Here is a 14,964-nt window from a genome sequence, read left to right on the forward strand (position 1 = left end):
AAATGGAGTGCGTGCTGGTGCGGCGGTGGGCGGGCGTCGAGGCAGCAGACGGAGGCGGGGAGCGGCGGTGCGTGTGGCAGACGTGCGCCTCTGCCTCCGTCGCGGTCGCACTCGGCGTCGAAGCTGCCACGGCCATTCTCAACAGCGCCAAGTGGATCCAGGCGTAATCTCCGCTAAGCCCGCACACACTGCTTCGCCGTCACTAGGAGCGACTGTCACGGGATGATTGTCGGGCTGGCTGTTTTTGCGAGTGGGTGGTTGGAAAGGGCATACGGCGACGCGCCTCTTATGTACTGTACGGGTAGATGTGTAGGGACAGCCCGTGTCGCTGTGACTGTGCTGGTCGAGTTATCAGGCCCTGTGGACCGTGAACCACAGATTGCTAGGCAGGCCCGCAGTCAACGGTCAGAACTAGGCCGCAAGTCGTCTACGTCGGACCCTGGAGAGGGTGCAATGGGACATGTCATTATATCTGTTCCCATTGCCAAGTAGGTATCTGCATGACATGGTGCCGTTGACGTGATGCTTCAACGGCACCCCCACGTCCCGACTCCGACGCCCAGAGATCCAATCCATCAGCCACGCCCTTGCGGCTCCTCGTTACCAGTGCCAGAAACCCTGCAACCATGAACCAGTCCTCCGCTCACCTTCTGCCCGACCCCATCAAGCAGCTGCAAAAGACTTTAGCTATGTATGCAGTACACAGCAGTACACGGCTCCAATTCATCACACTCTCATCGCATCACCCCTGTGAGATGCACGAGGCTGCACAGACGGCCCGAACGGCGAGCCTCATGATATCACACTGAACCATCACACCCCCGAAACCTGCTGTCCAACATGCCACCACAAGCCACGCTGCACCCCCTCACGTCTCCAGCCTCAGCGTCAGCACTATCAAACACACATACGCGCACACACTCAACGCCGTCAACACCCCAACCACATTCCCACTTGTGCGAAACCTCTTCCTGTGCAGCCCATCCTCGCCCATCTCCGAGAAGAACTGCCTGTTCCCCGCTGTTCTCCTCCACAGGCTGATGCCCAAGATTCCCGCCCCATACACTGCAAACAGCGCACCGATGGAGTAGAATTCTGCAGTGAAGATCTTCAGCACTATGAGCGCAAAGCTGAATTGCCCAATGGCGGTGCGGATATAGGCGCCTTCGAACGTGCGCTGTGCGGCGCGGATCTCGACGAGCTCGCTCGAGGTGAGGACTACAGAGCTCGCGCGGTGGAGACGCAGATGGTACTGGTCGGCAGCGTGGCGTCCCTGGGAATGTGAGTTGGTGTGAGAGTGAGGAGGAAAGTAAACTGTACCTCGAACATTTTTGGTGCGTGTCGAGTAGAATTAGATGTCGCGTTCGGTAATTCGAATGTTTGTCTGAAATGTTTCCAAAATCATGATCGCGCTTGTCTCACGACCACAAGCTCACCATGGTCCAAGCACTCCCGCCCCTCCGACAAGCCGCTCCGCAACCACACTCGTCCCTCAACACCAGACTCGCCCATTGAATTCACTAAACCATCATACGTACCTCCACGTCTCACGTCTATCACGTGCGACGACCTTCCTGCCACGACCTTTTCCAGGCTACATGAGAGGAACCACTGCCTTGCTTGCTCGTTCCGTGTCGCTTACTTCCAATCGGTATGTTGGCTGTGACAAGACCTACAGAACATGGTTAACGCTTCCAGTATAGCAAATCTCACACACACATCAAGCCAACATACCGAGTCCGTCTCAAAGAACCACGTTTTTTATACAACGCTGTTCACTTGCTACAACGCATCATGTCGACCCCGTCAGACACATCAAGCGCAAAGCGGAAGAGAGGCTCGACCAAATTCTATGCCGTCAAGGCTGGTCGCATCCCGGGCATATACCACAGCTGGGAAGATTGCAAGCGGCAGGTCGAGGGTACGCGTTCAGTCTGTAAGTCTAGCAAAATATGTTTGGCAACGCTCCGCTGATAGAAATCCAGACAAGAGTTTCAGTACACTCGCTGAAGCAAACGCGTTCATAAACGGCAACCCCTCTGCCACATCAAGTTCAAAAGCACAGAACGGAAAGCCGGGAAAGTTTTATGCGGTAGCTTCTGGGGTAGTACCGGGCATTTACACAGACTGGCCTACGGCACAGGCTCAGGTTGAGACCAGAGGCGCGAAATATAAGTCCTTTGCGACACGGCAAGAGGCGCAAACCTGGTTCGACGCCAACAAGAGGGATTGGAGTGTTCCTATCAGTATGCGAGGCGACCTCTCCGAGACTTCCTCATTAGCGACTGGCAAAGGGAGGGAGACAGTCGAGCTTTCGCCTAAGAAGCAGAAAAAGAACAACGGATCAGCTGCCCCTACTCTTACGAATGGCCATATCAACTTTGACCCTGGGTACGGTCCGCTGCCTGCAGATGCCGAGGATGGATTCGATACAACGCTCAAGCTCGATCTTGACAGTGGTGCCATCAGACTGAAGACAGAGGCGGAATCGATTGCTACCAAGACACAACCGACCGGTGACTTTACGGGTCCAATCAAGGTATTCACCGATGGTAGCTCCATTGGAAACGGCAAAGCTGGCGCTGTGGCTGGAGTGGGGGTATACTTTGGTCCAAACGATTCGAGGTCAGCAGACGCAGAAATCGAAATATCTTCTCATCTAACGTTATCAGAAATGTATCCGAAGCTCTACGCGGGACAAAACAAACAAATCAACGCGCCGAACTGGTCGCCGTCGCTAGAGCATTAGACCATGTTCCCATTGACCGCGACGTCCTGATCCACACTGATTCACGCTACTCCATATCTTGCCTCACAGAGTGGTTCGTAAAGTGGGAGACCAACGGCTGGAAGAGCGCGAATGGCAAAGATGTCGATAACAAAGACCTGGTCGAACCCATCCTTGCCAGGATACGGGAGCGGGAAATGAGCAAAGCAAAGACCCAATTTCAATGGGTAAAGGGCCATGCTAATCACCCAGGCAATGTTGCCGCAGATCGATTGGCTGTGACTGGATCAAGGAACAGTACTTCGTATCTTAGAAGTGCGGAAGAGTTCTCCGTCACGCTGAGAACGCCAACAGGGTCGCGAAAGTCAACGGATAAGGAACGAAAGGTGGTGGAGGACGAAGCCGCAAATGATGAGTTATTCGACTTGTATGAAACTGACCAATCGATGAATCCATTCGAACTGCCTTCGCAGGCAGCCACCAAGAATGATCGGAAAGAGACTACACAAACGAATGGCGCTACAGGTGGACAACAAAAGGGTAATGATGAAACGGACCTCGACTTTGTCGATAGCCCGGCGGGATTCCTCTTCCAGACTCTACATCGCTGAGATGAACATTGTAAACCGAAGGTTTGAGTGCCCATGATTTTACGGATATTAATTCATAACCGATCTGCTGCTGCTACGGCAAGATAACTTACTGCACCTGTTTGTCAGACTACTTAGTATACTATAAGATACCCTTTACTATACTTAAGCATGCTTTTCTGGCGTCTTCTCGCACATGTAAAAGACTCCTCTGTCGTTGCCATTCTCCTCACTAACGCTACTGTTCGCCAGGAACTCATCCATAACCATAAGCTACTTGATACTGAATAATTTCACAATATTCATTGCCATCATCTTTGCCCCTTACTTGCACGCTTAGATTGCTCTCCCATTCCGCGCTACCTCGTTCTGTGGATTGTGTTAGTACTTGAGGCTGTATGAGCCTTCGAGACATGTGACCCAGGAGTGTGGTGGATGGTTTGGTCTGTGCTGTTAGTACTTTCACCTATTATGTTTGCTTACAGGTTGCCGAATCTGCCTTTCACTTTCACCGTTCACCATCAGCCACGCAAGTATTTGTAGTCGATCTCGGCACCTCCTGTTTGCGCAGCACCCCAAGTCTAATGCGACGTAATCTCTACAAAACCTACCTGGTCCACCATCCTCCACGCAATCCATCACCTCCACCAAGATGCCCCACGCAACCGCCCCCCTCCAAGCTCAATCCGCCTACAAACTTACCCCAAACAACCCTACAACAACCGCACGCCTGCGCACGCTCCTGTTCACCTCCCTATCCTACCTCAACTGCTACATCTTCCTGTGGACATCCCTCGCCTTCCTGGTCGTCACTATCGGCGAGATCATCGCCTTCTGCCATCGTTTCCCAGCCGCGATCGGTTTCTGGGCCGGACTCGTCGCTTGGAGGGGTTGCAAATGGTGGCTCACGAGACGTACGGTGAACAGGATTAGAGCTGAGATTGAGGAGTTGACACGGGTGGTGGGCGAGGCGCAACGGAGGGTTGATGAGGCGGAGCAACCGCTTGGGGAGGCGAACCGAGCGGTGCAGGAGCAGGAGCGCACAGATGGAGAGATTGTGGCTGCGCTGGAGGGGAGGCGGAGGAGGAGTTTCTAGGCAGGGAGAAGGTGGATTGGGTGTGGTTGTGGTGGGGGTTTGGAGGGTTGCCGAATGCTGGTGTGTGGGCTGTTCAGTGAGCGAATGGGTGATCGTCTTGGTATGTATCGGTTGGGTCACGGAATGCTGTCTTTGTGATGGCCCTTGTATTTATTTTAGCGTTGCCTACTCAGAGAGATGTTCAATCTGTACTCGATTAATGTCACAATACTCTAGTGGGTTTTTCTATCTTTGGAAACTCAGAAGGTGGCACTCGATGAGATCTTGTGCTGGATACGATACGATTATTGAGCCACTGTGACCATGATACATCGACTCATTACAAAACTGGAGTATGCTATCCTTTCGACTGCAAAGACGTTCTCCACGCAAGGAGGTGACGCGACGCGCCAAAGCTAACCGCTTCTGTTACTAGCCTCGGTAACCCCGGTCTTTTCTTCATGGCATGTCGCCATGATCAGCAGCGTCATCCGCCATTAGGATGCGACGTCTGGAGGGCTGACGTGATGAATCGCTCTGTTATTCGTCCTGGCGCTATTGTCCATGCCGTCGGCAACAGTGGCGCTCAGTCGATATCACGGGGAAGAGTTGAATCCAACCACATATTACGTCGGCCCGCGTTCACGGCAAAGAGGAACACTCAAATCGAACTGCGACTGGGTCTAGAGAGGCGCAAGTCGGAAAACATACAACTCAAAACAAACCGCCATGGGCTATTCAACTGGGATCGCTGGGATGGAAAACCGTGGGTTGCCGAAGAAACTGTCTATTACACCTTCCAAGGGAGTACACACCAAGCCAACCGGATGCGACCAATTTTGTTGGCAACCAGGAAAAAGTTGAATGACAACGAGCATCCTTTTGAGCTTGTCCGGTTCTTAGTAGCATATTACAGCGGTCAACTCGATGCTTGCCGCCGTTTGGAACTATTTGCGCGGCTGCTTACAGATCTCACTATCACCACTTTCCTCATGAAGACAGCTCCGCTTTGGGCACGTGAAAATGCCATGCAAACGCTCACACAACTGGAAATCAACGATTTCGTGCTTAGCCAGTATTACAAAGCATTGGCCAACATTGAGCGAAACAAGGTAGCCGCCAAACACTGCCCGTTGTACTTCCAGGCCCAGGTTCAGAGGTCTCTTTGTAAGAAACCCAGGCAAATATCGCGATTGGCTGCACGTTCGCGCATGAAAATGGAGAGACAGCAAGCCAAGACACAGCTCGACTGGGAGAGTGTTAAATCTTTGATGGAAAATCCCGGTCACGGCCGCGTTATGGAAACAACGGCCATGCGGGAGTACTTTGATACGTGGCCCAGCTCGTGGGTCGTGCAGGGCTTTTACTCGCAAATGCTCACGCTACTTGCACGGGCGAAATCACGGGCTTTTGAGCTGTCGACGTGGGGAAGGCTGCGAGTGGACGACTCGATGTCTGAAAGGGAGATGCAATTCAGAAAAGTTTTCAACATTCGCTGCTTCCCCTTGAGGGCTGGGCTTGTGGCGACTACCTTGGATTTATACGACCTGAGCGAGGATCTGGCTGTCCTGCGTTATTTCAGGGTTGAAAGGTTTCCTGATCTTGTCATGGCGGAGGAGATTCATCGCGGTAGAGAGCTCTATGATGCTCTTCAGGATACATCGTCTATGAGTCCGATGTCCTGGACGACGAAACGCGATAAACCCACTAGCCTGGACATCCCAGCAACAGCTCAAGTCGACCACCCGGAACAGCAAATACCAATTGCCATGGAAACGCCGTCACGATCAAAAGTCACTCCGGTTTTTGCTATCCATGTTCCCAAACATCTGCCGTCGCCTCGATCTAAAAAATACGTCTCACCAACAGAGCCGAAACCGCCCTCTCAGCCAAGACATAAGCCTCAACCCAGTCAACCCAGGTCCAGAATTACCAGTCATATACGTGTTCGAAGTGATGAACATGGCCATGCATCTTTGAGGCTTTTTTGATCCTAGTGAGCTTGCGGAAACCACAAACCACAGGGCTATCGTGGTTGTTGGGGACGACATGCGAGTTGTTAGAAACGCTTGAGTTGTTATACAGGGCGATCGTCTTGAACGTGTCTTCGCTCAGTCGATATTGGTAACTGTAAAACATCGTTGTGTCCATCATCATTTAGACCAAGCCCATTAGATCAGTCGAACGGCCAACACACGAATCATGGTAGAGTAGCACCTGCGTATTGCATGACGCACTCTTTCCTGCAGGCTGTGTGTGAAGAGCTGAGGTACGGGTTACGAATGCGATTGCGCGGAACATTTGAGGCATAAAATGTAAAAAAAACAAAAACTCTGCCGAATGCGGAAATAAACCGACGACCAGGATGAAACAGTAGGACTATCAATCTAGCACAAAAAAAGGTGCCTCATCTGACATTTGCTCAGAGAAAGGGAGGGCTGAGAAACTTATGTTAAACCCCTATGTCTCTGTCGAGTGAAGAGTGAACATAGATCGCCTTATACGTCTAAGTTGAGCGCTTCATGTCATGTCAAGTTATTTCAACGCATAGAAGGGCTCACTCATGCGATACTCGCGTATGCGGTCAACGAAGAGACTTGAAGCTGGATTTGGATTTCTGCCATACGTGCACATCGTTGATCTAGTTGAGCCTTGAGTCAAAGTTCTATAGTGTCTCGAGATTTCCCATATACAGGCGCCAGTGTCCTTTCTTGGCTCTTCTACTGGCTACTTATGTTTCAAAATTTGTGCTCTACGCTTAGAATATTGCTGTTCCATTGACGTGCGAGCTCACACCAGCTGGAGACCATATCATTAGCGAGACGAAGTTCACTTCGGAATTGCGAACATACCTGGGCAATTGGCCGGTGCAGAAGTGAAGAAGAAGAACCACCTGTTCCTCTCCCGACACATTCGAGCGAGCTTCTCGAGATCGAGCATCTCCCCGATCGGCACGCCCCAAAGCGCGAGAAGATATTCATGCAAGTAATAATCTGAGCGTATCAACAACAGTCACAAACACAGTCAAGCTCGAGTGCATACCTTCATGCGTAGGCCATGCCTCAAAAGCGGGAGCATCCCCTGCAACTGTAGCAAAGTAACAATCATGCAGCCAGTCCAGAATCTTTGGCTCCTGGCTCAGACCCGCGTACCGCTGCCCATCTTCTCCGTCTTTCCCACTTCCATGCCTCAGTGCAGCTTTTGTCCGGTCGTCGTCACTTTTACTGTCGTAAGCTTCCTTCCAGCCGCTTCGGATGAACAGCATGTCTCCGTGTCTGATATCGCCACCCTGAGCAGCTGGCCGAATGTCGACGCCTTGGTCTTTGCCACATTGATAGAGCTCTTCCCATGAGATTGGGTAGTAGTCAAATGGATCATAGTTGATACCTTTCTTGTGCGCGTAGCCACGATAGTCAAGAAGGATACCCCGGCCGGCGATGCCATGTTCAGCCCAATGGTGAATGGAGCATTTATGATTTGCCGATGGGCCGGTTATATCGCTGCTTTTTGTCTGAAATGGATGTCAGCAGAAGATCTTACACTAGTTTTGCAAGACTTACGCCATTGTAGAACGACCCGGTTGCTATGTGGGCAAAGTGCCTGAATCCGTCCCATTGCGTTCCGCTCTGGGTATTCAGATGGTAGATGTCATCATATGCAATACCCTCAACAACGGTCTTGATCTCATGCGTGAATACCTCGCGGTCGAACGCAGGCTGGTTGGGAACATCTAGTGGGAGGCTAAGATAGAGTCAGTCTTGAACCCGATACAAGTTAAAAGTGAACCTCACTTGACAGGCACAATCTCGCCAGTCCTGATTTCTCTTGCAGCAGCTGCCACACGCGTTGGGGTAAGGAGATTAAGGCGGCCAATCTACACCCCATTCAGCAAAACACACATAAGATCAGCATGGCTCCACAAACATAATCGTGCTCACCCCAGACCCAAGCGGCTTCTGCGGGCGCTCCAGGAATAACGGGAAGCTCCTTCCTGGTTGGAAATATTGTACAATCGGGATCCCAAGGAATCGCCGTCGCGGTCTTGTTTAGGGTCAGGAAGTCTTTGATTTGCGTCAAGCGCAGACTAGCATTACTCTTTAGGTCAGCAGCCATTGTAGTTGCGTGTTCGGTTTCAGATCAAACCAATGTTTAATCTGAGAGGATATTGGCAATGAAATGGAGAGCAGCCCGGCTATTAGACCTGCATAAAGATCGACCCCGCGATGGGCGCCCCGCTTCCTCGTCTCGAACCTCTTGTCGGTCATTGCGCCGAGGCATTGTGGAGCTGGCCATAGTGTTGCCACATCATACCGACTATCGTGAGGTGACTCGCGCAGCGTGCGTTATTCCCAGCATCATCCAATACCTAGATTTGCGTGGCCGCAAAATGAGGCTGGAATGATTCAAGATACATACTGCCGTAGACAGCCTATCACCATGACGTCATAGTCAATTAGATCTGCTCCTGAAATATCGTTCATCAATCTGATACCATCTGGAAACAACAAGTGCTGACAACCGAAAGCGAAACCCCGTCAGTATGAACACGAGGTTTTGTACTGCGTGCATTACCGCTAGCTGGCTTCCTATCTAAGGTCCTCTCTCCTCGCTCAGCAACCTCGAACCATTTGATGTAGGCGTCAAGTGGAATCCTCGCTCGCCGTTACCGCTCTGCATCTGCTCGTAACCACGAGAATGTCGTGTCTTGATGAACCACAAGATAAAGATGGCCAAATTGAAAGCCTCCATTACGGCTAGACCAACACCAGCCCAAAACGCGAAACGCTAGACGATGCATGAGAAATTGTGCATACAGTTTTGGGGTTGTTTGCTTACCATCTCAGTACATATCTCGCCGAAATTGATATCCTGGTAACGGTACTCAGGATTTCGATGCTGACAAGTCCACGAGCTGTTCACATGTCAGCTGTTGAATCGCGTGCGATGGGAACGATCGACTCACAGCAAGTCCCAGTTCGTCTCACTGGTATCCCAAGTCCCATAATATGCGGTAACCACGACCCACACGACCAAGCAAACCGACGAGATGACGACCGTAGCAACGTTACCGGTCTGTGTCATCCTCCTCACCTATCCACCCGTCGATTAGCAATATCTCTCCCGTCTTCACTAGCTGAACGTACTTTTTTCGTGAAGCTCGCAACGACAAGTAGCAAGCTAAAAACTCCCGCAAAAGCTGCTGCACCGAGCAGAATGTAGGTTGGATACAACTTCAGATCCTTCGGCCAGACGGGAAATGTGCCGCTGCCGCCGCGATACGGATTCCTAACATGCTTCGTCTTGTTGTAGGTGTAGATAGCGTCAATCAACACGACGCTTATAGCAGCACACGTCGACAGTGAGAGAACACGCAGTACTAAGCGCGTCCAATGGAATCCACGATACTGGCGAAGATCAGGCGCAGAAGAGCGCTCTTGAGTTTGACGGCGGTCGGCCAGGAGAACCTCGGCGGCGTTGTTTTCCATTTCGAATTTGTACTCAAGAGCAGGAGGAGATGAAGGAGGAACCTGTCGACAAAAGATAACGTGTGAAAGGGATGTTGAGTATTACAGGCTGGTGATAATGTGAGGCTTCATCATACACGTTGACTTGTAGCTGACACCTAGAGCTTACATCGCCGGCATATTGTGTTCGAACACCTATCATGGTCTGACCAAGCGGATCCACTCGCAAATCAGCATCGTCACTAGCGGCCTGATCCACCCGATGTTGCTCAAAGCGGCTGGAAAGCTGTCAACCGCCAGAAAGACCACAAAAAGGCAAAAAAGGATATTGCATCGGCCGGGAATCGAACCCGGGGCTAGCCGAAGTTGCGGCGCTGAGAGGCGCTTGGCAACGGCTAATTTTACCACTAAACCACCGATGCTTTTGATGAAGGCGATTCTTGGCGCAAAATCTATGTTCACTGATTTTGTGCTCTTGGCATGCATTGAAATGTCTAAACTAGCGCAGGAGATCTCATCAGTGTTTCTAGCTGTGTTATTAATACGACAATCGCTTGTCAATTCCATATCAGAGTATGGTTTGTTATAATAACAGTCTACACGTGCCGTATGCGTTCTATCTGCTCTAAGTCGATATGCTGAGTGAACTACTTCGATATCAACAATGAAAAGTAACGACGTCATTGAGTACAGTTGCACGGTTGAGTTATGTTTACCATTGATCCAATTCATGTCTCCCACATTCGCAATTCGAAAGTTGAAGATCGTTTGACTTATTGAATCCACCCTTGTGGTTATCACAACGTACGACCGCAGCTCAGAACACGCCTTGTTTTCGTCTGTCTGCTTTTGACGGTATACTCTCTGAGCACTATTACTTGCCCTCGATAATAGTTTGCGAAATTGTATCTCTGTTCTTCGATGGAAGACATCAACACGTGATAGACCATTGAAGGCCTATGGAACTCACCTCGATCAGCTTCCCTACGATATCTCGCACAAAACTCATCCTGCAATCTCAGGAATTTTTTCTTGCGCTCCATCTGCTACACGTCTTTCCCTTCATAAACAACGCTATCGCACAAAGTTATGTCGGACGATTGGTTGTCTTGCAAGCTCGCCCCAGACGGCGACTTCGAAGATGGATGTCATCATGAACAAGCGGATGCCCTCAAAAACTACCTGCACCTAAAGATGATTGCAAAAGAAGCCCCTCAGGCTGTGACTCGCCCTGTTGTGGTTTCAGAAAACCCTAGAGATGAGCTTTCTCGCCCATATATTCTCCTGCTGGACGCTCTTGTAGAACTACCATCGGAACACATCGAGCCATTACTGGTACTGCTACAGACTCTTCCATAGCCGGACTTCACTGCTCTCCAGAAAAACAAGCAGCCCTCTGACAGGCTTTGAAAGGGCTCCCACACTTTGGTAATCTCTGGTCTGACGTCGGCTATCGATCCGGAAGCTGGAAAAGGGATGCCGAGGCAACCGCCGCCCCAGAGAGTAACGCCCTACTATACAAGCACGTGAGGAGGGCAGAGACCGAGGCGCGGCTAGTTGAGGTGGGTCTTGCAAGTTGTTCAATTAATTAGGTATACGATGTCATCGAGGACGCTTCAGAGAGTGACGGGGCGCTACTAGATCTTGAGGTTCCAGCTGCGGCAGAGTGGTTTGGAGTTTACGGTCAGTGGTTTCGACCGGGCACGGAAACGGGCAAGAAGATTTACGCGCATCTGGATGAAGTGATGAGTTGGAAGAAGTGGTCGTTGTGGGAAGAGCGGTTGAAAAAGCTACAAGCGCAATCTGGAATCGTTCATTGTGCGGTGACCAAACGCTTAATGCCATGCATGAGGGAGACGAAGAAAAGTCATGAGTGTTGAAAATATGCAGAAAAGGATAGTCGGAAGTCTCAAATGGAGACTGATACATGATGTTGAACTGCGAAGTGAGAAGCAGAGGTCAAATCTAGGGTCAATGGCTGGCTATATACGACGACTTTTCCAGCGGCCCCAAGCCATGAACCGTGCCGCTGTCGACATCAAGTGATCGTCTGATCGTCACTTTAATATCAAATATAGCATCAACACCAAGACAAACGTCTATTCAACGAACACTACAAAAGCACGAACTTCCTAAAACAGAATTCGAGCACAGTTTATCAAAATCGCTCACTCGACTGCTAACTTCCACCAGTCGCATTTGTTTCGCGTTTATACATCAACAATCGGCAGTGTTAGAGACGATTGAGCGTACTGTACTTGATCAAAAAGACGATGTCAGGTCTTGAATACTACAACACGCAATACGGTTAGGAGATTACTGACTTGCTTATGCAAGCAGTCTAAGTGTGAGGTGCAGCACTTCGCCCCAACAGCACGTTGACGATAAGCTGAGCTTTTATATTGCAGATTGTGAGTGTTATTATTGACTATGCTACATCTAAATTGGGTTTTGGTAAATATCGGGTGAAGTGGGTTAATTGCCTTGGGTTTGTCCGAGCTCTTGGCTGCATAGTTTGGGTGGTGAATTGGCTCGATCAGCAGAAGACGAACCTCAAAGCCAAAAGCGAAAAGCGAAAAGCGAAAACTATTTGGTGATACCGTGCGTTGGTTCCTATGGACGCCTAATTCCAATTGCATGTGGGGTTATAGCGTATGTGTGTAACTACGGAACATCCCGCCTGCAACTATCGTACAGAAGGGAGGCAACAGGCTCTACATGAAGAATCTTAGTCCTAGGAACTGCCTTACTATGACTACGCTCCAGAACTGACTACTTTCAATACTGCTTATTAGGCTCTGCACCGCGATCTGCACACTTCTATCTATCCCTACTACCTTCCCTTTGAGGTCGCGCTTTGACTAGCATCCTAAAATTAGGAGGTGGGTCAATGCACCAGTGACACTTTTTGCCTCTCATATAATGCTTTATGTCATAAAGTGCTCGTTGCTGAATGTTTGCTACTGCGAGTATCACGTTGTGGATGTTGGACCTCATTGCTTTCTCGGCGTCTAAACCTTAACTTGATAACTTATTCTAACTGGGAGACAAATTCTTGCTCACTGAGGCCAATGCAGGCGATTACAACGCTCTTTTCCCTCCGCCCGACCGTACTTCCTATAGCCCAGTCTTTCGGGTCTTGGTTATACGAGCGCTATACTATAAAAGATTAGTAAGGGTGGGAATGGAGAGCTACTGTGGTATCCAGCATAAGGAGTGTACATGGTCAAAGCATCTCTAGGTACTACCGAGCTGGTTAATAACGCGGGAAGAGACCTGCGTAGAATGTAGTTGGCTCAATTATCTGCCTTAGCCTGTGCTCTCTACCCTATCAGCTACTGCAACACTGTCTCTACTGTACACTATACATCCGAAGGCACTTCTATGGTAGTGCCACTAATATTAACACCCCAAAAGATCCCCCAACTTCGTAATGATCAGCGTACTTTTCCTTCTCTCAGGCCACCCACTAATCTGTGTCTTCACCGGTGAACGCCTTGTCTGCCTCTTCTTTGGCTCCTTAGTGGCTTCCACATCTCTTCACACTTGATAATATGCTCACCGCTAATTTCGGACATGTAAATCTCGAGATGGGCTTGTGCTTGGTAGCGTGCTTGGCTGTCCTGCAGATTGATATAAAGGACGGAGCAGCATAGGTCTAGAAATTCACAACATCATCTTCTTCAACATACTACCATCACTCCTCAACCTTCGAACTAAAGCAACATGAAGTTCCTTGCGCTTGCTGCAGCTTTTACTATCCCAGCCCTGGCCATGCCAGAGCCAGTTTCAGGAGGTCTCTCTTTGGCTACTAGAGATGCCGTCAAATTGAACCAGTATCGTACAATGGACGATTGGTAAGATGGTATTTTGAATTTTGGACGATATTCCCTAACGAGTTGGTATAGCCGAAATGATCGGAACATTCTTTATCACGCGGCTCCAGTCTCAGGAACATGCTATAATATCGATGGCCAGACCGGTGCTTTCTTCATCAACACTGGAGGATTTTTGGCCAGCAAACGTAAGTTAGGCTCAATTCGGCTTACAGTCGTCGAGTACGGCACAGTTACTAACCATTGTCATTATATAGTTTATTCTGGATCTGGTTGCAACGGAGGCACTCTAGGAGTTTCAGGTGGATCGTGCATTACTAGAGCCCAGTGGAACTCCTTCAGGTTGAGCTAGGTTCTGCGTTTAAGTGTCACGACGACGATCTAGAACTGGTTGGTTGGAGTACAGACTGCCCACTTGATATGTTCGCTCCAAGAATCGCTTCCATCCAGAGTTCTTTGAGCTGCGTCCTGTCAAGCCATACGTAGTGAAAACACCGATCTAGTACATCAATCTACCGCGCCTACGTGTATTGTGATATTAAGATATGTCTACTTTCAACGTAAACCACAGTTCAATCGTCCACTCGATCAAGTCGTTTACTATCACAAGCTCACCAAAACCTATCACGACACGTGATGTAGCTCAGGTCAGCGTAACACGATGTCGAGGTGACTACGCTACAAATAACGACAGCAACCTCATCACTGTCCCAGACAATACATACAAGTTGTGAGTCACCAATTTACATCGTATTCGCTGTGCTGCTCATACAATCAGCCTTGTTGCTAAAGTGACTCTATTTGGTGACGCAACAGCATGAAAGATCAACTAGGAGAGTACGGGTACCCATTGACGACGGCGAGTGTGTCAGCTTGATGAGAATATATGCAGTTCAGGAATTCTGGACGCATCAAAAAGAGAATTTCGCGATGCACTGGAAACTCTCACTCAGCGTAGAGCATCATATGTTAATAGAGACTTGCTTGCGCTGATTATTTGCAGGAGACTACAACCTAGCAGCAAGATACTATTAACAGATCCAGTTAGTGTTGTTGTTGCCTTGCTGACACATCATCGTTTTAAGCCATATCTACTCTACCTTGAGGCGATAACAGAAGAGGATGGTTCATACATGATGTTGTATAAAGAAGTAGAAGGTAAATTGATGTAAAACATTAGTATTTAGTTACGTCACATACTAGGCACGCAATCATCAAATCGACCTGTGTGGCAGGGGAGAAATACATTGCTTGCTGGTCACTTCGATGT

At 49.6% G+C, this 14,964-nt stretch overlaps 8 protein-coding genes and 1 non-coding gene across 9 annotated transcripts; 5 read left to right on the forward strand and 4 right to left on the reverse strand.

The window, feature by feature from the left end:
* Window positions 1-488: 488 nt before the first annotated feature.
* P153DRAFT_396983 (uncharacterized protein) lies at window positions 489-1,329 on the reverse strand (the record flags this gene model as incomplete). The annotated part of the gene is made up of 2 exons (XM_033671524.1): window positions 489-1,273; window positions 1,321-1,329. The coding sequence occupies 2 exons, from the start codon at window positions 1,327-1,329 to the stop codon at window positions 869-871; spliced, it is 414 nt and encodes a 137-aa protein (XP_033523128.1). The 3' UTR covers window positions 489-868.
* A 465-nt stretch (window positions 1,330-1,794) lies between these two features.
* P153DRAFT_385949 (ribonuclease H-like protein) lies at window positions 1,795-3,339 on the forward strand (the record flags this gene model as incomplete). Its single annotated transcript, XM_033670476.1, has 3 exons — window positions 1,795-1,936; window positions 1,986-2,625; window positions 2,673-3,339. The coding sequence occupies 3 exons, from the start codon at window positions 1,795-1,797 to the stop codon at window positions 3,337-3,339; spliced, it is 1,449 nt and encodes a 482-aa protein (XP_033523129.1).
* Window positions 3,340-3,834: 495 nt separating this feature from the next.
* P153DRAFT_396985 (uncharacterized protein) lies at window positions 3,835-4,414 on the forward strand (the record flags this gene model as incomplete). The annotated part of the gene is made up of 1 exon (XM_033671525.1): window positions 3,835-4,414. Exon 1 carries the CDS (start codon window positions 3,971-3,973, stop codon window positions 4,412-4,414), a length of 444 nt encoding a protein of 147 aa, XP_033523130.1. The 5' UTR covers window positions 3,835-3,970.
* Window positions 4,415-4,854: 440 nt separating this feature from the next.
* P153DRAFT_357267 (uncharacterized protein) lies at window positions 4,855-6,384 on the forward strand (the record flags this gene model as incomplete). The annotated part of the gene is made up of 1 exon (XM_033666717.1): window positions 4,855-6,384. One exon carries the CDS (start codon window positions 4,855-4,857, stop codon window positions 6,382-6,384), a length of 1,530 nt encoding a protein of 509 aa, XP_033523131.1.
* Window positions 6,385-6,989: 605 nt separating this feature from the next.
* P153DRAFT_340919 (uncharacterized protein) lies at window positions 6,990-8,554 on the reverse strand. The gene is made up of 6 exons (XM_033665897.1): window positions 8,318-8,554; window positions 8,185-8,267; window positions 7,954-8,134; window positions 7,436-7,904; window positions 7,246-7,386; window positions 6,990-7,192 (listed from the first exon to the last, which is right to left on the reverse strand). Exons 1-6 carry the CDS (start codon window positions 8,504-8,506, stop codon window positions 7,152-7,154), a joined length of 1,104 nt encoding a protein of 367 aa, XP_033523132.1. The 5' UTR covers window positions 8,507-8,554; the 3' UTR covers window positions 6,990-7,151.
* Window positions 8,555-8,790: 236 nt separating this feature from the next.
* Window positions 8,791-10,261, reverse strand: P153DRAFT_367100 (uncharacterized protein). Its single transcript, XM_033668187.1, has 4 exons — window positions 9,538-10,261; window positions 9,357-9,484; window positions 9,230-9,305; window positions 8,791-9,178 (listed from the first exon to the last, which is right to left on the reverse strand). Exons 1-4 carry the CDS (start codon window positions 9,877-9,879, stop codon window positions 8,984-8,986), a joined length of 741 nt encoding a protein of 246 aa, XP_033523133.1. The 5' UTR covers window positions 9,880-10,261; the 3' UTR covers window positions 8,791-8,983.
* Window positions 10,188-10,280, reverse strand: P153DRAFT_t75. The gene has a single exon. It is a non-coding gene; the product is annotated as a tRNA-Gly (tRNA).
* Window positions 10,281-10,947: 667 nt separating this feature from the next.
* On the forward strand, window positions 10,948-11,851 carry P153DRAFT_403619 (uncharacterized protein; the record flags this gene model as incomplete). Its single annotated transcript, XM_033671984.1, has 3 exons — window positions 10,948-11,193; window positions 11,262-11,420; window positions 11,451-11,851. The coding sequence occupies 3 exons, from the start codon at window positions 10,948-10,950 to the stop codon at window positions 11,736-11,738; spliced, it is 693 nt and encodes a 230-aa protein (XP_033523134.1). The 3' UTR covers window positions 11,739-11,851.
* A 1,733-nt stretch (window positions 11,852-13,584) lies between these two features.
* On the forward strand, window positions 13,585-14,515 carry P153DRAFT_357271 (uncharacterized protein; the record flags this gene model as incomplete). Its single annotated transcript, XM_033666718.1, has 4 exons — window positions 13,585-13,715; window positions 13,767-13,882; window positions 14,337-14,424; window positions 14,473-14,515. 4 exons carry the CDS (start codon window positions 13,585-13,587, stop codon window positions 14,513-14,515), a joined length of 378 nt encoding a protein of 125 aa, XP_033523135.1.
* Window positions 14,516-14,964: the final 449 nt, after the last annotated feature.

The sequence above is a fragment of the Dothidotthia symphoricarpi genome, assembly GCF_010015815.1.
Source record: "Dothidotthia symphoricarpi CBS 119687 unplaced genomic scaffold P153scaffold_11, whole genome shotgun sequence".
NCBI lineage: Eukaryota > Fungi > Ascomycota > Dothideomycetes > Pleosporales > Dothidotthiaceae > Dothidotthia > Dothidotthia symphoricarpi.

Coding starts and splice junctions, on each gene's coding strand:
- P153DRAFT_340919 (XM_033665897.1), bottom strand. CDS start 8,506: ATGGCTGCTGACCTAAAGAGTAATGCTAGTCTGCGCTTGACGCAAATC. Junction 8,268..8,317: donor TCTGGGGTGAGCACGATTAT/GTTTGTGGAGCC, acceptor AATGGGGTGTAG/ATTGGCCGCCTTAATCTCCT. Junction 7,193..7,245: donor TGCACCGGCCAATTGCCCAG/GTATGTTCGCAA, acceptor TATGGTCTCCAG/CTGGTGTGAGCTCGCACGTC.
- P153DRAFT_367100 (XM_033668187.1), bottom strand. CDS start 9,879: ATGGAAAACAACGCCGCCGAGGTTCTCCTGGCCGACCGCCGTCAAACT. Junction 9,306..9,356: donor GAGACGAACTGGGACTTGCT/GTGAGTCGATCG, acceptor ACATGTGAACAG/CTCGTGGACTTGTCAGCATC. Junction 9,179..9,229: donor GCGAGATATGTACTGAGATG/GTAAGCAAACAA, acceptor TGCATCGTCTAG/CGTTTCGCGTTTTGGGCTGG.